The following is a 27,385-nucleotide window of genomic DNA, read 5'->3' on the forward strand; positions in this document are numbered from 1 at the left end:
ATTAATTTCAGTTGGTTCCCTAGTAGGCTAATGTAATTTAATGTAAATACCCTGTATTTGGAAAAGTGAAAACTTAAGATCATATAAATGTAGGCCATGCATGGTAGCTAGCTCGCTTCCTCAAGGATATTCTAGGTAAAACTTGCCTCCTACTCCTGCTTTTTTTTTTTTTTTTGTTCCCCCACCCTGTGATGCAAGCTGAGATAATACTATTTGAATACAGCTGGAATTGCCTCCAGCTGATTGTATTTTAATCCCACCTCAGGCTTTTCCCCAAGGAAATCTTTTTTTTTTTTTTTTTTTTTTAAAGAGCTCAGCTTATCTCAAAATATTTCAGTGACTCTTCATCTAGATCAGTAAAATCACTGAGTAGGCCTTACATGATAAAGCATGGTAAACCCACTCTATGTTTCACTGTAAATTCTCTAAAAGAAACTGTCTCAGGAAACAGAAGTGTCTGATGTGAAGATAGGTATTTCAACAACACTTTCTATCAATGTAATTTGTGAAAATGTGGCCTTAAATGGAATAAAAATTGTCAACTTCATTACCCAGATTTTGTAACTGGGTGTTATTTTAGATTTTGAATTCCTCAACCAGTGGAGTTAGAGGGACATACCTTACAGTTTTACTTGAGGATGGAGTTCAATATGCTACATGTAGTTTACTATGTACACAGGAATTTTTGAAGAGGTCTAATCTTGTGCTTTTATTTTGTGTGCTTCAAGCCAGTGAGAGGTGTTCTGTGTAATTTGTGCTTTTATGTTTATTCCCATGGTGATATAAGTATATTAAATATTAAACTATTTTTTGAATTACGACAATATAATTTTGACACTGAAATGTATTCAAACTTTTGGATCCCTGTTAGTGGTGCTTGCATTGTAGTAAATAAATTCAAGTCAGTCATAAATGAAATATTCACATTCTGTTGCTCATGACTGAAATAAGTGTAATACGTTTATTTGTGCATATTTAGACTTCTTGCAAATATATTTTATGGTGATATAAAATACTGAATATGTGCAGTGTACAAGTGCTTTTATTTGTACAGTAAACATTTTTCCAGGAAATCTTTTCTGAAAGCAAAATAAAACTTATATTAACTGTATTATATAAAAACCTGTTATACAAACAGGATTTGCCACAGTTCATAATAGTGAAGTATTTATCTAGATTAAATTTTCCAACTTTTTTGTATTTTCAGCTTTACAATATCATGAAGTTTCAGTATAGAAAATGTAAATAATACATAAAAGGGGCAAATCCATCCAGCAGGAGACTTTAATTTGGTCCATCTAATTTCCATTCCAAAGAGAATAGCTACATTCTGTATTCATTAATAATCAAAACTTCCCAAGTGGGCATTAAAAAAAAAATACAAGTAGCTAGATGAAGAAAAATGTTTCCTCATTAATAATGCATTTCCATCTACTACTCATACACAGATATACAATGAGAGAAAGTAAGCTTGCCATAGTGATGCCTTCATGCAATTACAAGGTTTAGGACATGCTCCTTTACTATCGTTGATAAAACTGAGCATGGTGATGATTTGCATAGGTGATCTATTTGTGGATTGTGTTTATTTTTCTCCTGTTAAGCTATTTGTTGGTTAAGTTCTCTAATAGTCTTCTTTTCAAGCTTAGAAAAAAATTGATGCACGGAGGAGATGTAGTATATGTGATGCATTGACTGCTGTATGACATGAGTACGTTACCATTCCAACTTAAGGGAACTCTAGGTTCAGAATAATCACATATAAAGGACATTATGCATGCTCTTATCTAAAGTAGGTAAGAGGCTACTTAAAATTTATTTATGTCAATGGCTGCATACCAAGTCTGTTTCAGGTCTGAAGCAATTTTACAGTTTAAAATTAGTATTTGCATTAGATGTTTACATTTGAAGCATGTTAAATTTGAAAGTGAGACTAGGTTCCTTGGTATTTGTGCACAGCTGCTAGATACTACAGATAACAGAATTTCATCCACCTATATTCTTAGTGGGCTTTGCATTAGCGATAATGAGGTAAGAGAAGTAAACAGATAAGGAACATGGAGTTTGCATTTTCTTTTCCTGCATGCAAAAAGAGGAGAAAGAAAGGCAACTTGGGAAACTTTGGTAAACATACGATTGCAACCATTTGGAGTAGCTGCAAGTAATGATGCAGGTTGGAATAAAGTCTCAAATTACTATCAGTAAAATATAGTAAAACAGAAAATGCAAACGAGTAGTCAGTACTTACGGCAGACTTGGCATACAGGCCTTTCCTTATCAGACCTATTTTAATTAACTTTGCACTTGGTCTTCTTAGTGGAGATAGGCACCAGATTAGTACTTGCTTTGTCAGTCACTGTAATGCTCTTAGTACAACATTGTTAGTTAACTCATACTGAATCTGGAAGCTCTGCTTTTTAAGAGGTAAAGGGCAGATACCTCTTTGACTTGAATAGAACTAATCTGGACTTGATTGAGGATAGTACAAGAGGAATTTGTCAGCAGGTTTCTACAAGCAAGTTCGTTATTCTGCAGCAGATGTAGCGCAGGGTATGTATAGCCTGAATGATAACTCTTGTAGTTGGAGTGATTGTCCTGATTACTTTGATATTTCAGTACAATAGCTATTCATGAATTATCAGGATATTACTCTGCATCTGTGGGTTATAATGTATTATGTATTTTTACCAACACGTTTTAAATATAAATAGCCAAGATAAGTCTTCTTAGGCTCAAGCATAAGCAATACCAAAATCTCCTAAATTTTTGAAAGATGCTATGGATATGTTAGAATAGCTGTGTATTGATGCATAGGTATGCAAGCCTTGTGTTATTCCTAGCTTTATTTGGGTAACACAGAGCAATTTCTACGTAGTTAGAAATGGACTGCATTTAAAGGGAGCCCTGCCCAGAAAAGATAAAAATAAAAAATAATTTTTGCTGTTCCTATTTCTAAAAACAGTGGTTTGTACCTGTCTCTAGAAGAAGAAGGCTTGAACCAGTGGGTCTTCATTTATTTCACTGTACTTAAACAAGAAAAGAAGGTATCTGAGAAGGCAGGTCTGTCTTTGGCAAGGAAGGGACAGATAGACTACCGCTAATCGAGTTGTCATCTGTGTTTTGTTTCTTCGCTTGTTGCCAGATATCTAGGGAACTTAGAATTTCTGTAACTATGCAGTCTCCCTTAGTTGCCCCCATTTCAGATTTTCCTTTTGGATAAACACAGACAAAGAGAAGGAAAGAAACAAAGCCTTTTAAAGCCAATACAAGGATGGAGCTTTTCCTTCACTTGGAACAATTGTGGCAGTTGTTGCTTTTCCTCTTCCCCATCTTCTCCTTCCCCAGTTCACCTGTTTTGCTCAGTCTCTTGGCATAAATATGAAATTCCAAATGATGAAACTGGGCAAAACGCATTTAGTAAAGTAATGTTCATACATTATACTCTTTTCATTCATTTTATTTTTAATATTCCAGACCCTTTAAATGTGGCACAACCACAAATACTTCTTTAGACAATATGCTAACTTGTTCTTTGTAATGGATGTTAGTATTAGCTACTAGACTGAGATACAGCAGTTGTTGCTAATGCTTGCTATTGAAGGAAAAAAAAAAGCGCTATTTGACTTTGTTATTCAGCACTCCTCTTTTAATGGAGTATATGCAGGCGGAGATTCTAGCTGGCCCAGTGATGCTATCATGTAAGATCTGATCCTGCACTAAAGGCACTAAAAAGTGCATAACTCCCATCATTGCAGTAGAAGTAAGAGCCGTCAGCATGTTGTAAGATATGCACCTATCAACAGTCAACCAATGTGAGGCAGAAGACGATTTGATCATGTATGAGAAGGGTTGGGTTCTCTTAACTTAGAGATATTTAGTTAATTTATTTTGGTATCTTTATATGCAAAGATAAAGCAGAGTGTTGCTTGGTATTTTGACACTAATTTTAAATGAGAGAAGATGCAGCCACCTTGTGTTTATTGACTGTGAATGACTAAGTGTCTTATGTATTATTCTGACCCTAACACATGATATAGGTAATTCTTAATTTGAGGGTCAACCACTATAGAATTACTCCACGCTGGTTTAGAGCAGAGGGATTTTTAGTTAGAATTTCACTGCTCACCCACTAACTGGGTTACATTCTTTTTTGAATTCAGTTCTCTTCCTAGAGGAATTTCATAGTAAAGCTTTAAGATTACAAAATCATGTGAACATTTTTTAATATTTAAAAACAGTAATAAAAAGATCAGTTCCTTCTAAAATAAACACAGCATTTGAAGCAGAATAATATTTTAATAAAATTAAATCTAAGTATTCACAAAGCATTATGCATATACAGTACATACTGTATTTAAAGCCTACAGACCTTAAATCATTTTATTCTAATGTAGTCAGCTTTGGACACAAGCTAAACTTATTTCTTTTGTAATAAGAAAGTTTACAATTGTTCCTCAGAGTGATCTTACATATATACATATATATAACTATATCTATACTCCTACATGTAAGTGTAGGTATATACACACACTTGTGTATATGTTTGTATATAAACATACACACACGTACACACATGTACATAATGTACATATATAATATACACACATGCACACATCCGGGAATGTGCGTGTGGTATGTGTGTCCACATACAGCTATACCCTATCTAGGATCATTGTAGAGGGGCCAGTCAGTAAAAAGAGAGAACTGCAAACAACCACCCTTATCATTATAAACCAAGAATTTAAGTATTTTTTAATTATACAGGTTGTTAATAATTTGTATTGAACAAAAGGAACACAGTCTCTGTATTATATAGAAATTAGATTTATTGCATTTGATTATGTTTGTGTGACACATGAAGAGTACCTGCCTGCTCATGATAGCTATCTTCTTTGATGTGAATTAAAAAAATAATAACACTGGAAACAAACTATTCAATTAATATACGTGTTTTTATGGATGCAATTTATGGTGATACCTTCCAGCACATGGCTGTTTTCCTATCTTGTTAAAAGTACCGTGTTGCTTTAACTGGTTTGGAAGGAGACTGGTTTCTATGTCCTAATTGTTTTGAACCCAGAAGACTTGGTTACATTATTTGTTCTTTCTTTAGATGCAGAATCATTGCCACTTATAGTAAAAAGCTCACTACAAGAAAGATAATCCAATTTTCAAAAGTGAGCAGAAGATTTTACTTGAATTTTAGATTGGTCAGGTTGGAGTTTTTTCTGTGTGAATTATTGTTATTGGTCTCCTATTTGTTCTGAAAACATATCCACAATAAAATACTGTTTCCATGACAGCAGTAAATAGTCATCTCCATGCAACGTAAACTGTAATTTCAGAACATGCATGTTATTTAAAAAATAAATAAAAATATAAGGTGCCTTGAGAATGCTGGCAGTTTTACGTTTAGAACATACAGTTAGTGTGTGTGTATGTATATACATATATTTACATCAGAACTGCTCAACTTTACCTTACAAGCTTCAGATTTAGGAAAATATACAGTACTTTTGCATATAATGGTATATTCCTTGTAGCCCCTGAGTCAAGTATAGAGGATTTAAATACAAAAAAGGAAAAACAGCCATTAAAAGCACTTACATTTTTATGTGAAGTAATAGTATAAAAGTATTATTTCCCAGGAAGACCAGGATCGGAAACATGCCTATGAAGACTCAAGATTCCTACAGTGCTTAGTGAAGATTCTGGCAAGGAAGGGTGCCTAACTGGCGGGAGATAAGTTTTACAACGCTGTGGGGGATGCTCTACAGACCGGTCACGTTCTTGATCTAAAAAGGAAGCCAGGTTGTCTTCTGAGGCAGTGTTAAGATGCACTCCACTTGAGAGGGATTCTTTGGATTTAAGTTTTGATTTTTCAAGGTCTAGAAATTCAGGACACTGGAAAAGAGAAGAAATAAGATGGCAATAATTGTATCAGTCTCTTCTAGGCTCTTATTTCTCCTCAAAATGAGCACAATCAGATCGTTGGAAAACCATTTTTGATAATTAAGCAGTGTGCTGAAATATTTTTTACATGGTACTGCATTTGCTTTAATGTAAGTGAATGCAATTCTGTTGATTAGTTATAGAATCTGGGAGTTTTGTCCCCTTCTCTGTCATGCTCATGTGACATGAAGAAACAAGTGTATATCCTTTCTGAAGGACTGAATACTCTTGAGGCCTAGTCTAAGAGTGGATTTCAATATTCCTGAATTTGTAGTTTCAGGCTGCACCTCTGGAATTGCTTCAATCCAAACACTAAAACCATTTGGATTCCAGTCTCAGCACTCAGTTCTTCACTTTTAAACTCAGAATCTGTGCAAAGTGTGCAGTGTGCCTGCTGATGTTTGTTTCTAGAGGGTTGCTAGATTTCTGTTCTGACAGAGATGTATTTTTTGTGTAGGTGCATACATGGTGGGTAAATGCTTCTGAAAACTGCTACATGCATGCTTGCTGCCCTGATAATCTTTATGCATGTGAACTGATGCTTTCTGGATGCATTGGACTTACTGTGCCTGTATGTGTTTCAGCATATGCATGAGGAATCTGGCACATCCAAGCACGCTGGATTTACTAATTGCATGCTGCAGTGTATCTGCAAATAACATGCCACATCTCTGTTCAAACTGTTAAATTCAAGAAATGCCAAACAAATTTGGAAAATAAAATTCTGCCTGAACAGAATTGGGGTGGAAAACATGTATTGGAAAATGTAGGTATGCAGCAGCTTTGTATTCCAGCAGTGGCAAGGGATTGTACATAAGATTTTTTCTCCCCTCATGCTTCCATATGTATATAACCACCCTACTGCCTCAGCTGGACTTCTCTGGCCTCTGCCTTCATGAAAACAGTTACGGTGTTTCTCAGGACTTCAAGAACTGGACCTATAACAGATGCTCCTGCACAGGCAGGTCTGATGCTAGGAGAGCATTTGTGCTAGCACTTGCATCTAATATTTGTTGTTTCTGCTTGTTTTTGTGAAATGCATGGTAATTAAGTAAATTGGTCTGATTATAAGATCACTTTATGAATCTCTAAAACCCTCACAGAAAACGCGGCCTCTGAAAATACAGTATCAAAGTCCACTGCAGAGGTGCTGGATCAGAATAAGAATTTCACATTCTTTAATGAACAAGCAATTAGATTAGTATGCGTTTCTTCCATCATAAGCTAACAAGATTAGCAAGGCTCATGATTTTTTTAAATGTGTACATACCTGAGATGAAGGACTGAAACTTCTGTCTGTTTTAATTGATGCTACAGGATGAAGCTTTTGTGTAAACCGAATTGCTGGCTGTTGATATTCTGCCCCTGCAGTCACCATGCTATAGGCAGGTGGAATTAGCGTTGACTGCCTTTGCAGAAGCTGCAGGATGGTTTGGATATCAGCAGTCATCTGGGATTCAAGCCTAGAGAAGTTACATAAAATCAGTTAATATGTGGTCAGGAATGGGTATGTTTTATACGGGTTACATACGGGTTACAGATGCATTCAAGAAGGACTTGCAGCTTATTAATAAAGCAAACTATTGCTTTTTATGACATGACCATGCCTTAAGTAGGAAAGAACAGAAGAGGGAGTACTGAGCCCTTCCAAAGCTTGCTAGCTCTCCCTTTCCTTTGCAGAATGAGCTCATTACTGTCCTTTATTTTTGCAACAAACAGTAACACGGGGGGAACAGTTCTTTAGTTGAAATCAAGAGGAATAACTGTACTCTCTTCATTGAAACTAAATTAATTTGTACTGGCTTAGGGTGGGACTCTTGTTCTGGTGTATTTGTCAATTAATTTTGACGTGCCAATGCTAATAGAATGCACCAAAATAAGCAGAAAACTACATTCATGTTCTTCTGCACTTAAAAAATTAAAGATACTTTCAAGAAAATATCTTTAAAAAACACAAACAACACAACAACTGACCAAGTTTCTTTACTGTGAAAATTTATACAAACCATAGAATTAATTTCTATGTTTCTTATGTTCAAACTCGGTAGCTTTTTTCTTTTTTCCAATTTTCATAAATTGTTATACGACTTCTGAAACATTTAAGCTGCTTATGTTCATACTTAGAATTGCATAGCACTGAATTGATTTTCAAATGGTCTTACCAGTATCATTGACAAGCTCAGCAATAAGGAATGCATGTTGTTCCTCCCCAGTTGCTAGAAGGCTACAGACATGCTATGATGGACTGTAATGCAGATATACAGCCTTCTGTATTGCAACTCATCCTCTGACAGAATAAGCAAATCTTTGTCAGCAGCCTTTAGCGTTGTGAATGTTACTACTTAGGCTCTCTACAGCAGCAGAATTGATCCTGCTGCTGACAGATCTTTGTGTTTACCAGGATTTTTTTTTTTAAATATTGAAGTAGTCCATCACCTTTGTCACTTATTTATAAATGCATCTATGAAATTAATCTGAAAGGTATGCCCAAAGGATTTAGGTATTTAGGATGCTGTTTCTTTCTTTACTGGGAGAAGCAGGCTCTGTGGCATCAGCTGCTACAATGAAAGGCCCAAACCCCGAGGTTAGTCAGTTCACGTGCTATTTGCCTTCTTGGGTTGCTTGCTACTTGAAAATATGCTGATCTCACACAAGCATGATGCTGATGCCACAGGGGAAAATACTTCAGCAGCAGCATGACACCATCCAGAGAGCTTCTGTCTGCTAAACTTGAAGTTTATTATCTCAGTTGGTAAAAGGGATTTAGCATTGGACTTGTATCAGCAATTGTCTTTTGCTTTGAATTAATTCTTAAATGGCTCACTTCTTTGTCAGCACTTGATAGGGATTTCCTAGCACTTCAAATCAAAGAGTACATCTGGCACTGTTTATTCATCTTTTTATTATGGCATGTATATCTTCTCCCTCCTTTCTTTAGAATTTAAAAAAAGGTCCATGTCATGCCATCCAAATGAAAAGGCATGAGAACTTTAGGCATTGGCCCAGAGTCTCCATGAAATTCCAATGGCTAAAAGGTGAAAAATGGAGATAGTGCTAGGGTCATAGTCCTGCTACAGTGGCTTTCCAGCCTTCTATGTCCGTTTAACAATTTGAGTAGCATGCTGAGCTTGGAAAAGGACAGGAAAATGTGACCCCCCAGCAGGTCTGATCTGACATAAGCCAGACAGAATATTGTCTGTTACATTCATAGAAGATCCAGCAAGGCCCCAAATCCTGAAAGCATGAAAAGCTTTAAAAACATGTAAAGAGTTAAAGTATAAAATGATTTAATAAAATTCACAACAATTTAAATCTTAGTTTATCAATAACAATGGTATTCTCTCACTCCAAAATATTGGGAATTTATGTAAGATTTTGGTGAAACTGTGGGTAAACTAGAGATATAATTTCAGTTTTAAGAGCTTAAGTTTTCAGGAAGTGTAACTGAAAGACTGTTAATTCCCACTGTTAATAGGGAACATGCAGATATTTGGCTACATGACATTTACAGTTCCTTGGATTACTTGACTACTGCAATTAGAAATTACAGCAATTTAGGCTTGCATGTTAAAAATGTCTTTTTAATGTACTTTATAGTATTCAGAAAAGAAAAATACTGTGTTTTGATTGGCTTATAGTAGATGAAGGAAGCACTATACCATTAACCTGGCTTTAAACTGATTGCTAAAATATACAGCACAGAATGCCAATGAAGACTACTAAAGCACAATTGGGGCTGAGTGTGTCATAGTACTTGTCATGGAAAAATATTGGAAATAATAAAGAAGCTAAAGACCTGAGCATAAGGCAATTTAAAATTAAGTGAAATTACCTGGTAAACTATAGTGTATGATGGATCAAAGTTCTGTAACTGTATTTTTAATATGCTATAAACTATGCTGCTTAGCTGCCAAGCAATGTATTAAAGATAAGAGAGAAGAAAGAAGAGGCATTTTATTAAGTGAGGTAATAATGTATTCTGATGAAGCAAATGTCCATTTTCTGTTGTAACGGGTGTTACGTATTTTGCCTTTGCATACTTCCATATCTTACTTGTTCTGCATTTCTAGGTCAGTCATAGGTCACTTGTAATACTAAATGAAGCTTCATGATAAACAGAGATAGTTGCAAAAGAAGTTAATGCACCTAAAATGAAGCTGGCCTGTAATGTAAATGCTTTCTTTTTAAGGAAAGCAGTTGGTTTACTTTGGACTTCAGGAAAGAAAAAAAAATGCTTCAGATACTGAAGATGTTGAAAATTGCTGTTTTGTGGACATGTGAAAAACTTAGGAATCAATGCTGAAGAAAAGGCATTCCAGCTGAGATTTACATTTAGCAAGTTTAGGTGCCTCATTAAGGTTTCTTGGTTAAAAAGTTGGACTCTTAGGCTGCCTGTTAGTTGAGGAGAAAGTTTCTTCAGCATAGCAATTCAGAGTCACTAATGCAGGTACCTAGAGGTAAGTGACATTATTCTGGCAGCAATTTAAAAAATTTTTTACTTATCATTCCCATTTTTTTCCAAGAATCTAAAAGGTTGAATTTAGGTGATTTTATGAATTCCTATGAATTTATATGGACAACAAAGTGATATTCCCATCCCACATATTTTTGTACTTTTGAACTTCCAAAGACATAAATGATTTTGGAAACTTTCTGAGCAAATTCATTCCTCCTGTGGTATCATTTGTATCCATTAAATTATGTACCCTTTCACAAATATATTTTTATCATATCTCTGTTTTTACCTGTTGAGTTGTTCTTGAAGTAAGTCTAATCGATTCTCCACTTCCCCATATACATAGTCACTTTCAGTATCGCAGATGCCCCATGTAACATGGGGTAATGCTGACTGACTTGGGGAGTCTTGGTACTCCCTGATGTTCTCCTCCCAGTTTCTTTTATCAGCAATATCTGATGAAAACAAAACAAAACCCATAAAAAACTATAGATTTATATACATGCTGTTAGAAAGGATTGGCACTCATCAAACATTCCACTTACCAGTGTTTCCCAAACCTTGGAAGTCAATTTGGTATGGTGACAATTTGCCTGAATTGTCTTTGTTCCTTACCACTGTTTAAGGAAAGATAATTGTGGACACATCCAAAAATTTTAAATTTTTAACATAAAGATAGCGACATGCTAATACTTTAAAGCTGTAGATAAACAAAGTAGCTTTGTATAGTCAACATTAGAGTTCTGCCAATTAATGCCTCCTATTTCATTAGTTTTCTTTCTATTATTTTACCAGTGAACCCCTAGTTTTCTCAAGATTTTTAACAATTCATTTTTCATTTAAATTAGAAGTGTTTGTTCTAAACTAACCCTAAATTATTTACTTGAATTTATTTTTGTGTTTCAGAGACCTGTCTAGAACCTCTTCTCTTGCCCTTGAATGTGCTACTGAAATGTATTTACTGTTTAGCTTTTTGGTTTAAAAGGAGAACTTGGTGTGTTGCATTTACAGCATTTGATATACATTACAGTGCCTTGGAATGTCTCCCCTAGAGACCTCTGCTAGCTGCCTTTCTTACTAGTAATTGTAACACTGCTTCTCTTAACAAGGTAAACGAAGTGTGATACATTTTCTCTGAGACAGAGGCCATCTAATGCAGCTCATAATGCTTGCAAAGGGATACTGGTTATTATTTTCAAAAGGAAATTGATTTTTGTTGATGTAGTTTTAGCATCACTTTTCTCCAACCCAACCCTTACATTGGTGTGTAAAGCATGTTTCAGAGACTCTTATAGTACTGTGGTGTGAAAGGTGCCAGTTCATTTTGTTTAATAATCTGTGGCTCCTAAAAGAACGAAATGTTCTGCATTTCTAGGTCAGTCATAGGTCACTTGTAATACTAAATGAAGCTTCATGATAAAAAAAAATAAATATTTTTTAAGTACAGATAAAAAATGATGATGACTGTTCCAGGTCCCAGCCTATACTTGTTGTATGCAAATTCCATCCCTCTTGTCCCTCCCATATTTTAGGTCTCTGTTTTCAAACACTGCAACTTACTATGCACGCCTGCTTAGTTTTCTGGTTTGAGCTATTTTCCCTTCTTCTTTGCTTAATTTACACCTCTGTGCATTTATTAATTAGTTTACATTCCCAGTTTCAGGCTTTTTTTCCTGCTCACCAAACTGGTGAAATGTTAAAAATTATTTATTGTGGGATATATTAGTACATGCCCTTATTTGATATAGAATGAAGATCTTGCTGTGAGCTTTGCAGACCCTACAGGTGGGGTTTATTTAGGACGAACAGTGCTTTCTCTACATATATTACTTCCCATCCTCAGTCTTTGTTACTTTGATTCAATCTGTTCTCACATAAACAGTCAAAAATTGCTTAGTACCACTCAGATTCTCCTCTGCTCTGGAAAAAAAGGCTGTTGAAACTTTAATACTTGTCCAGTACAACTCCTGTTAGGTTCATATTTGTAATTATTTAACCATGTGAAGTTATAGAATACATTTAAAGTTCTTATTGGGCTTGGACTGGTGCTTCAATGTACAGCTGGAGAAGAACCTTGACTGCTTACAAGGCAGTAGCTTCAGTCGTATGAGCAGTTGGATGTGAATCCCACATGTCTCAGTAGTCCCTTAATGGTTTGCTCAGAGCTTCTCCTAACACTTCTTTTGGCACTGCATGCTGATAACTCTGCATAGGTTACATTCATTTCTCACTCGTGATTTTTTTCTAAGCAACCATAGAAGCCAGGGACATATTTCAAAGAAAAGAGGGAAAAAAACAACAGTGTGGGTGACATGTGAGAGTTTTGTCTAAATGCTATTAGCTAATCCTTTTCAAACACATCTTTAAGCAGTGTTATCTAAGTAAAGAAATAGGGGAAAAAAAAAAAAAGGAAAGGAAAAGATTTCCTGCTCAGATTTAGTATTTCAAGTAGATTTAGTCAGGAAGGGGAGCTCTTACTACATGATTCCAAAAGGAGGAAGAGACTTTCTCCTCTTTTTAATCAGAGAGGTGCTTACTGCATTATCTGCTCTTTGTTTAGCAGGTGGTAGAAGGTTTCCTGGAGCTGTCAAGAGTGTTTGGATTTCATGTGGCATGACCTGTAACTGATTTTATGCACTGAACAGAAGGAAGGGGAAAGAGATTTCATCTTGGCTACACAGAAACCTATTCAGGTTCTCAGCCCACTTTAGCCAACAGAAAGAGGAAAACAATGTCAGAGAAGCATGTAATTTGGATTTAGTGGGCACACATGGCACCATTTACAGTGTCCAAGGAAGCTGGAAAGCTCTCAGCAAAGTGAATGGAACAAACTACAACAAATTCAGGGGTAAATTTTTCAACTGTGGTTGTGGATGTTGTAAATCCAGTGGAATTATTTTTAAGCAGTGATTTTCAGGACTAGAAACTAAAATTATAGGCCTTACATTTCGCTGCTTTTTAATGGCCTGCAAAACCAATTTGTTGGCTATTTTACACAGTAAATCATTCAGTAAAATCTCATGTTTTCCAATGCTTTTGATTATCCCAGGGAAATCACGGATAGTTTCTGTCCCAGAATATGTATTTGTAGACTGTTAAACATTAAATTTGTGACAAAGCAAGTGATTTGGCACTCAAATTATAAAATTAGTTCATACCCTATAAGCAAGACTATTGACTTATCTCTTGTGGGATACAGAATCATACTGTTCTAAGCATATTTTCAGATACTTCCACATACACCCATATCCTCAGAAAAACTGAACAGCAGTTACAACTCTATAACCAGCTGTGGTCTTCTATGGCTTGAAGAATTCTGGACTGAGAACTAAATCAATAAATGTGTAACTTGGTTCATCTGAACAGTTAATGTTAACCAATAAGTTAACCAATCTTATGGCCTAAATAATGACTGAGTGAGAATAGAAATAGCATCTTTCTGCAGTATTTAGATTAGCAGCTATGGAAAAATTATCAGTTCTCCTCAAAGGAGGCATATGTTTTAATCATAGTTTTCAGGATTATGAAAGTTTCTGTCCTCATTATCTGATATCAATTAATTATTATTAGTTGTCTTTCTGTTTGTCAACAGTAAGGAATGGAGCTTAAAACAAAAGCTTAAAGCAAAACTAAAGATAACTAAATATGTATCAGTTACAGTAAATATGTATCAATTACAGGTGCATTTATATTAAGGCTACCATAGTATATGTAGATTATAAAGATGCATACATATAGTTAGTGTTTATTTCAAAATTTTATTATATTTATAACTACTTTTATTGTACTATATAACCAATCTCTTATAAGAGTAAGAATAACAATTTAGTTTAAAACATACATCAATAAAAGCTGACCTTGTTTTGTTTTATTGAAGGTTTTATGAAGGTTGCAAGAAGGGTAACAAGGTTCCACACATGTTATCAGAAATGCTAGAGTACAAAATATGTCTTAATCAAAACATGTAACCTATATACATGCTAAATTTAGCTCAATTAAAATCTGCAATAGGCTGCCTTGGAAAACATTGCTATAGCTACAAGGACACGTTTCTGGCTACTGTTTGAGAAAAGGTAAGCTTTCAAATATCAGTATGTATGCAACAAGTTTATGAGGTGCACATTTATATAGTTCTAACTTGAGAAGAACAGGCTTCACATATTCATACCTTTAAAAAGAAAAACAAATACTGTTTGGCCTGTTCAATCATTAGGATACTTTAATTTTATAACTTACAAGCTTAAAGTTTATTGGTTAAATTGCTTAAATAAAGTTAAATGGTTAAATTGCCTTAAACGGAAACAAACTTAGAAGGGAGGTAAATATGTAATTCTTTCCTTCAGACTGAAATATCACAAGCAAACTTTCAATAACACTATAGCTGTATATTAATCTGGAGCTTTTCATTAATTTCCCTTCACATCACTGAGACAATTAGTATTTTAATATATTAAGTGTAATTTTATGTAAAATTAACTTAGATTGCTTAATAATTTTTGACCATATGTCATATACAAATGGCCAACTATTCTTATATTTTACTTAAGGAAGTCAGGATTTGTTCTGTGATGTGATAGCATTCTTTTTAACCAACATGTAGAGCCAAATGGGATAGAATTCTTTCAGGCTATTATGAATTTTTTTCACTAAATTTTCGCTGTGCATTGTCAATGCGGAGAATGGTAATAATTATCTGAAAACAATTATTTTTTTGGTGTGTGTGCATGACCACCTCTAGATTTATTTAACCCTTATGTAGGATTTTGTGCTGCCACCCAACTCAAGAACGTCAAACTCCTTTGGAAGTACTCTTTACTGCTCTGAATGTAGTTTTCATCCATGAGCACTTAGTGAGGTCTAGTACTAGTTGACAATTTTGAAGATTTTGTTTAAAAATCTTTTCTATGGTAAGTCAGTTACAAGATGAATACGTGAACCTTTGGGAGGTTCTGTAATCTGGTCCCACAGCCATTGTATCAAACTATAGCAATCCTCTTGGGAAATAATATTTTTGATCTAAAATAGTTTTTCTTAATCTTTTGGGAAACACAAAAGTAACTATTATGTAAAGAAGCGTTAGGACCATTAAGAAAATTATTTTTGATAATCAAGCCAAATAAGACGTCTACTCAAACTCTAGAAAATTGCACCAATTATATTACCTTTGCAAGAATTACTTCTTTTGTCAATAAGAATTTCTTCTGTTGCATGAACCATTTCTTCAAAGTCCACCTCTGTCGTTTTCTCTGTTACAGATGGGTAGTCAGCTATTCCAGTGAACAGGGGTTTTTGCTCATCTTCAATGGAGGACACAAAGGATGACGAGCCACTTTTTTTCTCCTCAAAGTGTTTCTTAATAGATTGATAATATCTGTTGTTGTCCCCTGAGGGTTCAGGATCATTCTGATCATTCTCTTTGAAATAATCTGTTAGATAGAAATAATTGTATATAATATGCAGTTCATGAAACTAAATATGCAGTTTCGTGAAGCTAGTGAAACTGTTCTAGATTATTTTGGTCACAGGATGGAGATTATTCATATATCAGTCACAAAGTTCACCACCTATTAGAATAAATTATGTTAATTTTTTTTATTCCTGTATGAGAGGAGATTTATATTTATCTTAAATTCCCAGAAGACATTTGCATGTATCTGTCTTCATATGATTATCTCAAAGTAACTTTTAACATTAGCCCAAATTCCTTAACCTTTTGAATGAATTGCAATTCTCTGATTATCCAATCATATGAGTAAGGTATACAAGCTGTGATATATATGGTAGGAAAGTAACAATCATATTCAGAATGAATCTTTCATTAATTACATTCAAGGTCTGGAGTGGGGAACAGCAGGTTCAGTAGTCTTAAAATGTGGTAAATAAAAATATAGGTTTAAAGCCTTTACAAAACACGTTGTAAAAATTAAATAGGATTTAAATGCAAGAATGATCATTTGTGAATATAGAAAACTGCCGACCTCTTTTCAGCATAAACTTGAAGCTAATTTCAAATTCAATATTTGGTCTTACCTATTTTTAACTGAAATGTCAAGATAATTCTAGTTCTGTTATTTATTTAAAACACATTTTAGCAGAGTAGTCTCAACAACGTATAAATACTGTATCTAGTTTGCATTAACTTCCTGGGGAGACAGCATGATTTCCCATCTGCTTTGTGCTAATTACAAATCAACATATTTCTGGAATGTGTGTAGTCTTTACAGACCACAGTAGTGGTTAATACAACATTTAGTATGTTCTCTAGGTTTCTTCTCTCTTTTGAGACCATATGAGTCACTTTTTTGGTGACTATAATGAAATGAAACTGTGGTATTATCTAATTCTCTTTATTGCACATGAAGAGAATGCCATATCTGTACAGACCACTCTGCAGGAGTCCAGGCATCTGTGAGCAGTGAGGGCAGGTAATGGTCAACAAAATAAAACCAATACCAAGGCAGGTCTCTGTAACCGTACCCTCTGGAGTCTCCAGGAGCAATTAACACAACCCTGGACTGAAGTAATTTTATTTGGCTTTTGGTAAACAGGATTACCAGCTGTAAGTGATACTGGTGATACTCTGATACTGCAAAGGCATCAACACAAAAGCAAAGCAGCTGGCAGTGTAAAATACTTGGGCAATGTTCAGACTGTGTAGTTGTCCCATGTTCCCTGCATCTCCCTTCTCCAAAGTGGTACAAAAACAAAAGAAAGCTTAATAAGAAAATTCTAATGTAGATGTCTCCCATGGCTTTTCTTGTGGGAATATATGGTGAAATGCATACAGTCATGCTACAGTAAATTGTCTTAATTACTTACTGCTTGACTGACTTCAACCTGTGAAAAACACCTTATAATGAAAGCTTGAAATTGCCATTTTTAGGGTAATTTTTATGTTCATGGGATTTTGTGCACTAACAGTAGCTGTAATGAGCACCCTGTGGAATACAAATCAATCAAATCATTTTTAGGGGAGGTCATTGAGACTCTAATGAAAAAAACTGTATAGTAGCTGAAGTACAGCAGACTGTCTTATCTGTTATACTCATGGAATACTAAAATGCTATCTAGAAACAAGAAGCCAGATTTTGCTAACAATTACACTGCTGTAAAAGCAGGGTAATTCAATTGATGTCCCTGCATTTAGTCTGCATCTCTTTCAGAACAACAGAGCATATTCTTTTCCAAATGCTGTCCTGATATAATGAACTCCCTGGCATTAGAAAGACATTGAAGATCTGTTGAATGTAAGGTCTTGCCCATTGAAATCAAGGAATAATTTTTAACCAGATCATCTATTTCAAAATATGCATCTTTTATTTTATTGCCATTGCTTTATCTGCTAGCCATCTGGATATATTCAGAAAGTCAAAAGTTGCATTCATTTTTTAAAGACTCTTATTTGATGCTAGAGATTCTTCTGTCTGTAGAATAATCCCATTATACTCTGCAACTAGAACAGGAATTAAAATAGAAACTGCTTTTTTTCATTTGACTCTTCAGGACCTGATGAAGGTGCAAGCTCAGCACCTCAGATCAACCAATTAGCAGTGCTCAGTGGAAAGATATTACAAATAATGTCTAGGCAGTGCTTTATTCCGAGTGTGAATTTCTCTATTTTTTCCTTCATTTTCTAATGAAATCCAGTCATTGGTTTGGAATGAATTTTCCAGAAGAGAATAGTTTTGTATCTGTTTATATGCATGTATGGATAAGTTCATTTTCTGTCACACAGACATGAAGTTTCAAAAGGATTCTTATTTTTTTCTGTGTCCAAAAAAAAAATAAAATAAATGTGATAATTAAAAAAACTCCCTCATACTAGTGCTTCCTCTTTCCTTTTCTAGTAAGACAATTTTCACTCTCTAATTCTGATCACTAGGAAAAACATTCTGCTGAAGCTGATTCTTTTGTAACTTTCTGCTTTACCAAACATGCACAAACATCATTTGCACTCTTTATGAGACTCACGTTAGCCTGTTATGTGGTTTGGGTGCCTGCCAAATTTACAGGCAATGTCATCTGACATTTGCTGCCTGGAAATTCCAAATCCTTCACAGTAATTTTTAGAAGGTCTGTGTTCTGCTTTTTGCGCTTGTACTAGCAAAGGAGGGGAAGAAACAGGGTTGTCATGAGGGCAATGAAATGCAGCTATGACATAGACTTATAGAAATATTGGCATAAAACCTTGCTTAGTTCGATGGTTACCAGCGATCAAAGAAGTTTCATATATGTGCTATGGTCAGCCTGTAGTATTGCAGTTTCATGTTATTCAAACAGTTGCAGTCTCCATGAACTTAGATGACTTTCTCTTAACATATTACTCTGCTACAAGTGATATTGGTGAAAGTGTCAGTAATCTATTACATGCGGAGCAGCATTGTTTAATATTACTGTAATTTCATTAACTGGAATTTGTCATACTTAATTAGGCTGGCTATGTAGCCTAATGTTTCAGAAGAAGGCAAATTTTAACTCCTTTTTTCAGCCGTCCAATAAAAAGCCCCATAATATGCCTTGACAAATTCAATTTTGCACAGGAAATGAGGTGAATGACTTCCTCACCCCTGCAGAAAGCAATTTATATCCCAAACCATAAGACACACAATCCTTATCATTAAAATTATCTGTATAACTATAAATCTGTTCAGCAGACATGACATTGTCTTATCCTTTTGAAAAATCCTACCATATCTTTTTACGTTACACCAAGTAAGTCCCTTGGTAAGAAGAAATGCATGCTGTGACTTTGAAGGAGAGATGGTTGATTGTACAAAAGAATTCAGATCTTCAGATTCCCAGCAAGTATTTTACTTCAACTGTTACTAGCTCTTTCTTTGTGATATTCACAAATGTTCCTGTGTTGGACAATCTGTTTTTCCTATGTATGAACAAAATATTTGCTAGTGAGCAAGACTGCTCGTTGTCTGTTCTTTAATTAAAAAATGTCAGTTATCTTGTCAGAGAGCAGAAAAATTCTTTATGTGCCCACTCGTGCACCAAAAGCAGGAAATATTTGGAGTGAAAAGTCAGTGACCAAGCATTTCAGATAGTGTATTAAGTACAACACCACAAACAGGTTGAAAACGTACAAAATCTCAAAGATGTCCAAAAATCAAAAGCTGTTGACATACAATTTGAACACTGATGTTCAAATCATGCCTGTCATACTGTCAGGAAATGCAGATGATTGCTTGATGTAGATGGGGAACAGCCTAGAATCAGACAAGGAAAATGGTAATCCTAATTCCTGGAATTATTATCTTTTTGCAATTTATGAATTGCTGAGTAATAACAATATAGTTGGTAAGTAATATTTATGTAATAACAAAAATTAATGATACTGTGGAGCAGTACCAATACATAATGCAGAGCAATTATAGAAAAGTCTGCTCAAGCTGCATTCAGGCTGCAGTGCTCTACAGAGTGCCAAACAGGGATCTTATGATTACTAAACTGTTAATTAAAATGCTTTTAATTCATTTTTCTTGCTGTTTACTTCATACTTATTTGAATATGACTGGAATGAAGTACATTGCTAAATATGACTGTGTACCTTCTAATAGACTAGGTATTAGAAGAATATAAAAAGGAGGAAACTGCTTGTGTACATGAAAACTAAAAATGACTCAGGGTCCGGTCATTCCTTTTGCTGTGCTAAAGGTATACATTTTTGAAATCTTTTTCACATATCTAACAAAATAAAAAATTAAGATTAATTTGTATTCTTTTAAGATTCAGTATTATAACAATGAAATCCACAGACAAGATGCCTGGCACTATTGCTCACGTTGCCATCCTTTCTTTGACTTGGGTATTTCAGATTGGTTCTTAACACAATCTGCGAATAGCATTTTTAGTTATATATTACATTCATACAGGGCCTTCCAATGAGATACTTCAAAATGTTATTTAATCCTTGAGTTCCATTAAATCTTTATTGTTTAATTTTAGTGAATTTAAAATCTTCAGAGAAAAAAATGTATTGAATTGCAAACATTATTTTGGGAAACAGTAAAAGAATGTTAGTGGATTTTTTTTTTTTTTTCCAGTGGGAGAAGGATGTGATGCCCACAAGCTTTACAAATGCATGACAAGCATAGATAAAATTCTAGGCTTCGTTTTGCACGCAACATTTCAAATGAGAACTACTCCAGATTTGCTAGTAGAAGCTTTATCTGAAAATCAGTTTTGGCCTTGTCTATAGATTTAATCCCTTTCAACCTTCAAAAAGTACTATAACTTACCATGAATCCCCTTAAACAAACCTAAGGTTTGTTTAAATCTTAAATCTTTGTACAAATCTTGACTGCTTGAGCTCTTGCCTTCTCAGAACTGACTGGACCTACATTCAGAGTCAGAGTCCTGACACTGCATATCGTGACACCCATGTCTATGTCAAAACCAGCCACCAACTCGTGTCCTGACAAGGACCATGTCCTAGGAAAGGTTATATGAAAGTCAATTCCAGATGAACAACTTGAATAAACCACTCTACCATTTTTCAGCTGATGAGAAATTTGTCCGTTGTCAGGACAGAGTCTTCTATTGCTGTCATGAACATCTCAGGTCATGTCTGGTGATCAGAGAAACTGAGAACTGATGCCCCCATAAACATTTTTGAGTATTTGCAGAAAGCATAGCTTGCTCCAACATCTGCCCATTGCCAATGTGCCAAACATCCCTAAGGACAAAAAGCAAAAACTTTTAAGGGAATTTTAATCATAAAGTCTTCCTAACTAAAACTTGAAGTGGTCAGAATGCTTAAAAGTAGTATCTCTAGAAATCTTTACTGCTCCTCTGTGCTCATCATTGATTATAGCACTGTTCAAGTTACCTGAATGTATAATTATTTGCATTAGAAAATTACTTTTTGGATGGGTTTATATGCATGAATGCTGAATGCTAAAACCACAGATTTGATGTGCATGAAAGAAGAAAAGTAGTTTGAGCGCTGTACAAAACATGTATTGAAAAGCCTAAAAATTCAGATCTAAATATTGCCCAAATAGTCTCAGCTGAAAAAATAGAAGTTGGGTATGGTCAGGAAAATTATCTGTCCCTAAGGCTTTGAAAACAAACTTAAAATCTGTAGTGTACTTTGTATAGAAAATCTCTGGAAACTTATTTATATATTACATATAACAACATAATAATGCTTAGTACTGTGAGAGAATTAATATAAAGGCTGCCTTTCACAGACACTTTACCTGCTTTTGCTAATGTAAATAATTGCATAGTATTCTAATATGATGCTTACTTGCATTTGAATTCACTTTTATAAGTGGAAAGTTACATTTGCAGCTTTTTAGTTATAACTAAAGGAAGTGATAAACCATGCTGCCTATTTAGTGGCAAAGATATTGCTTCACATTTGAAGACCACAGGATTCTAAATTTCAGAAATAAAAAAGAGCAATGTAATGAACCGTGAAGGCATCACATATTCATTAATAATTTAATTTAGCAACAGTTCCATATTTTTATGATCAAATGAGGACTGGCTATTTTACCACCATTTTCCTTCTGTGACCATCATATACAGTTACACCCTTCTGCACCATAATTTTCCAAAAACCTTAGGTGAAGCAAAGAATAAGTGAAAATAGATTCTGCCCATCAGAGATTTTTTAGTTCAAAAGTAAACCTTCAAAACAGATACAGTTATATCAAAGCTTGGCCATTTTCAGAATGTGGCAGAGACAGGAGTTTTTAAAGGCGCACGCACATTCCTTAAGGTATTTCTTCAGCTGGCAGAAAGAATTTATCTGAAGTTCCACCAGGAACATGGATTTGTGTATCTATAAATCCTTGTTCTTCACCTAGGCACAGTGGATGTCTGTAGACCTGCCAGACCCTGAAATCTAAAACAATTCCAGAGACTTACAATGGTTCCCGAAACCTGAGGTAAAGCAATCATAGAATCACACAATGTTCTGAAATGGAAGGGACCCACAGGGATCACTGAGTCCAACTCCTGATTCCACACAAGACCCGAAAACCAAACTATATGTCTGAGAGTTGTCCAAATGCTCCCTGAACTCCAGCAGGTCACTGCCTTGGGGAGCCTGTCCCAGTGCCCGACCACCTCTGGGTGCAGAACCTTTCCCTAACCCCTGGCCTGACCCTCCCCTGTCCCAGCTCCATGCTGTTCCCTCGGGTCCTGTCACTGTCCCCAGAGAGCAGAGCTCAGCACCTGCCCCTCCGCTCCCCTTGTGAGGGAGCTGCAGGCCACCACGAGGCCTCCCCTTAAGAGACTTATTTCAGTCTCTTCTCTGGGCTGAAAACCAGCTGAAGCAGCAAATCCTGCACAAGTTCAGGGTTGGCTAGGAGTTTATAATTCCTACAGTCACAGTCCAAATCAAGGCTCTAGGGATCCCAAGGTTCTTCATCAGTGTTAAATACAGAGGGAAAGAAGGCACTAAACATCTCTGCTTTGTCCCTAATTGTGAGGTGACCATCCTCATCCAGTGTTATTTCTAGTCCTCCTTTTGCTGTTAACATATTTAACAAAAAAGCCACACACTTTTTATAGTCCTCCACAGTAACAGCCAGCTTCAACTCTAATTGAGCTTTGTTTGCATGAGTTATCTCTATACAATAGTGAACAGCAACTCTGTAGTCCTCCCACGTTGCCTAACCTCACTTCCAGTGTCCATACACTTTCTTTTCCCATCTAAACTCTAGAAGAGTTTACATTCTTTACATTCTTACATTCTTTACATTCTTTACAGTCTTACATCTTTAGCACACACTTGTTTTTCCTCCTTCTTCCTCATTTCTACTTATTATGGTTCCTCTCAAATATCTATCTTTAGGAACCCCCTATTTACAGAATGTATTGTGAAATCTCTGTGTGGTTTTTGACCAACAGTAAAGAAAAAAAATGGTATCTATTAATTCATAATTTAAGTATTAAATTATGGTATCTATATGGTATCTATATGGTATCTATGGTATCTATATATGGTATCTATTAATTCATAATTTAAGAACTTCTAAGTATTCAATGGTGAACCTAAAGATACAAACTAGTGACATTCTATCATTATAGCAAATCCTGGCAATTTTACTGAAAGGTTCCAGTAGATTGTATAGTCACAATAAAGGAACTGAAGTATACCGGAGCTATTTGAGTTCCCGGACTGTCTCGGTGCTGCTTGTGAGAGTTCGGTAAATTAATGTATATATTGGTGTGTTTCCTCTCCAAGCTATGAAGGTTTGGATGATATGAGAAACAGGGAACAAAACAAAATACTGAAACCTCCCACTATCCTGAACTAAAGATTGGATAACCATTCCATAAGTATCTATGTTCCTTATTTTTTTTAATGGGCTAAGATAAGAAGGAAGGTAGTTTTGAATAACTGAATAAGAAACACATTTAAAAAGCCAAGAATTTTAAAGTTAATTTATTATTTTGTGCCATTTCTATTACAAGATAAATTAGGAATGGAGTGACAGCCCTGTGTCTGAATTTCCTTCCTGTGTTTTTGTATCAACTTTAATGGTATTTAAATAATAACATAAGGACAATTTTTGATTTATACTTCAGGAAATAATGATCAACTTTAAAAATCAGAAACAAAGGTGTACAAACACGTCTGAAAAGGAATTCAGGGCAAAGGCCAAAGAAGTTCTGTGAAATTTAGAATCCTCTTCTCTTCTACAAGGTACACAGCTTTCAGTATAGGACTATTACTATTTTTTTTTTTTTTCAAAGGATGGCTACTGGTATGTATGACCGCATACGACATTTTGATCAGATTTGGCCTCTGGAAACAGCCTCTCTGGGAGCAACTCATGGAAACAAGGCTCTTGTAGAAGCTCCCTGAGGTGGCTCCTAGGCACGGTGGTAACAGCAATAACAATAACAATAACAGGAGCAGATGGAAAACTGCAGTGATGAGCTCTCTGATGACCATACACTTTTTGTTAGGGGGTTTGTGCTGAAGGTAAGATTTTAGGGACATGAAATCTTGTTCCAAGCCATATGCTGCTTGCCTAGATATCAGTTGCTCCCTGCTCATTTAACCACCTGACACTCTGGCTGAATATTAGAAATTCTTTTCTAATTAAGCCCAAGTGGACTTCATTAGCAAAATGCTAATAGTTTAACACAGTTAAGTAAGAGCTTCCATTTTTGTCCAGATTCTTACCCTACTTTCTTGCTGGGGACACAGAGCATAGTGCTTGGCTGAGTCATCTATTCGTAAAGTAAACATTTAAATGTCTAAACTGGGGGGAGGGGATGAAAATGGGAGTTAACAATGAAAATAAAATGAAACATTTGAAAATGAATAAAGTGAAACATTGCAGAATGCATTTTATATCCAATTGCTACAGATTGTGTCAACATGGGCAAGTGCATAAGATTTCATAAGAACGTTCTTTTGTGAGCTTTTAAAATCACATCCATGGAAATAAAAATTCCTTGTTACGAGTTCCCTGAGCCAGCTGGCAAGAAAATTCAAGATTAAGTATTGTTAGCTACCTGAATCTCTGGTTCCTAATACAACAATATAACTCAACTGGAGACCATATCATTGTCTCAGCTAGAGTCTTTGAGATGATGTTCTTGTCTTTGGATTACAGCTAAAAATCCAGAGTTAGGGTTTATTTCAATCAGGTCAACATTACATTCCTAGGTAGTATGTCCATGCTGGTTTATTTAGCCAGTTTTATATTACCGTTAAAGTATTTTATATGCTCTGTCAACAGAACAAAGGGCAGATGTGATTTGAGTTTATCACTAGTGTAGTTTCAGCCTCAAATCAGTTTTCTCCTGGGAAAGGATTTCCTATCTGATTGTTTCTAGGGCTTCACAAGAATTATGTGTGAGTGCTCAGAATAGGTCCAGGGTTTTGATAGTTTTCAGCTATGGGCTTTATAAATTAAAGTTAAATGTAAAGAATAGTTTTTCATGAGAATAACAGGAGACAGTCCCAAGAAGGTGAAGCTTTTAGAACAAGCATTAACAAAAAGTTAAACAAGGCACTAATCAGTATCAGTGCTTGAACTCCAGAAAAGTCTTTTCAAAGCCTCAAGTTTTCAAGCTCTCAGTGAGCTTACTTTGCTAGGGTGGCACTCTGACTGTTACTTTTGCATTTTTTCAGCTGTATGTTTGGATTCCATATTGATGAAACCAACTCTAGTGATGCCCTGTTCAGCGTGGAATATCAGATCTGCAGTCAGAACTAAGGGAGCTAAAGAAACTTCTTGCCTCTATGTAATGTTCTCAAAAATAGCCATCTCCCACTTAACTACTAGAAGAAAATGAGTAATGGGCAAGACAGGGCTGTATTCTGCACTGCTAAACAAAGCAGCTGAATGTAGATAGAGCAGTTCATTGCCCCTCAGTTTTCAGCAGGAGACTAACTTGCCAACCAATCTGAAAGCTTTGGTGGGAGCTGCCAGGCAGGAATACTGCTTATTTCAAGCAGTCATGGAGAGAATTTCTTGGCTGACTGTCAAGCATCTATGGCAACTGGCTGAGGCTGCACCTGCACCTGTGCAAGGAATATTATCCATTATCCTAAAAGTCCTGAAATGAATTTATTTTAGGTGAGAGCAAGAATAAGCTGCTATGTAGTGTATGTGTTAATTTTTGCAAGGGACCTCTTGTGGTATTGCAGTTGTTTCTGGAAACCAGAGAACAAGCTGCCTCCTCAAGTGGCCTTATACCATACAAATCCTTTAAAAGCATACTATAATAGAGCTTAATGATAGAGCTAATATCAATTTTTGTTGACACAAGTAAGAAACGATGGAAATACGTACAGGTGGACTGAGGTCTTACTTGGAATTGGAAAAGTAGTGGTACTAACTGCAGATGCATGAGCTGTGTTGATTTTCTTTAACCCCTGATAAAACTCCTGCAGGAAGAGTTGTCATGGCAACAAGGTCCAAATCAGGCTAGCATGAACTAAAGGCTGAGATAACACAATCCCATTTTTAGCACTCCAAAAGGGAGAAAATCACTGATGATCATACTAAAGATGAAAACAATACATTCCCCAACTGTGTGATATGTTAGGGGGTCAACAACTGAAATTAAAAATGTCATCAAGAAGTCAATTTTCATGAGCAACATTCTCCCCCATAATAATTACAAATAAATAAGAATTTGGTGAGATGCAAAATATCAAAATCTGAAAGTGAGAATGCTGGATGTCCATTTAATTTGTAGTCTATTCAATTACAGTTCTAAAATCAAAATATGATTGTTATAAGTCATCATATTCTGGTCACAGAATACTGTGACCAGAAATGCATTTGCCAGTTCAGGAGCTCAGTCTTTTCTACTCCAGTTTTCTAAGGCAATCTGCAGCTTTATGCCCAAATATTTATCAGTTATAGTCTAACTATGTTGGATCAAAATATGATGCAGTTCCCTTCTATTGGTAGTAAATGTTGAAATAAATAGAACTTTGCAATCCAGTAGTAACCTCTAGTACTCCACAACCTCATACAGAGTGTAGGATGGGACACAGAAAAGTGACATAGAAGGTCTGATGCCTCCTTCAGTTCTGGCAACTTTCAGAGAATCTGAACAGGGACCAGAGAGGGCCAGTAAAACAGTGGGCCAAAAGCATACTCACACCTTGGCAAAAGACTCTCATGCTACCATCTTCTCAGGTGGACTACCAATGTACCACACTTCTGTCTAACTCAAAAATTGCCAGGTACTATACAATGACTACCAGGACTAAAGCACTTATTGCCAGTTTTGTCCTTTTTTTTTTTTTCCCAATGGTGCAATTTTATTTTATTTTCAAAGACAAAACTGTGTGAAATTATATTCTTTCAAAAGTAATGTAAATAAATGTCTCCAAGAGGCTGTTTAGCATAATCTAGTGTGCAAGAACCATAAAAGCCTGGGGCCTTGGCACCACATTAACACCTGAGGAACCTATTTGTAATTCTGCAGCAGGCACAGCATGGAAGATCTCTTCCATCTTATCTGGGTGTTAGCATA

The 27,385-nt window shown here is 35.5% G+C and overlaps 1 protein-coding gene across 5 annotated transcripts in view; it reads right to left on the bottom strand.

The window, feature by feature from the left end:
* Positions 1-940: 940 nt before the first annotated feature.
* KCNH7 (potassium voltage-gated channel subfamily H member 7) overlaps positions 941-27,385 on the bottom strand; it is a 224,188-nt gene continuing 197,743 nt past the window's right edge. For all 5 annotated transcript variants that reach the window (XM_068687706.1, XM_068687705.1, XM_068687704.1 and 2 more), the window contains 4 exons: positions 15,571-15,834; positions 10,698-10,863; positions 7,223-7,415; positions 941-5,904 (listed from right to left, as the gene is read on the bottom strand). In XM_068687706.1, coding sequence (XP_068543807.1) covers positions 5,638-5,904; positions 7,223-7,415; positions 10,698-10,863; positions 15,571-15,834 — 890 coding nt within the window. In that variant the 3' untranslated portion in view covers positions 941-5,637. The remainder of the gene's footprint in view (positions 5,905-7,222; positions 7,416-10,697; positions 10,864-15,570; positions 15,835-27,385) is intronic.

The sequence above is a fragment of the Anas acuta genome, chromosome 6 (genome assembly GCF_963932015.1).
Source record: "Anas acuta chromosome 6, bAnaAcu1.1, whole genome shotgun sequence".
Lineage (NCBI taxonomy): Eukaryota > Metazoa > Chordata > Aves > Anseriformes > Anatidae > Anas > Anas acuta.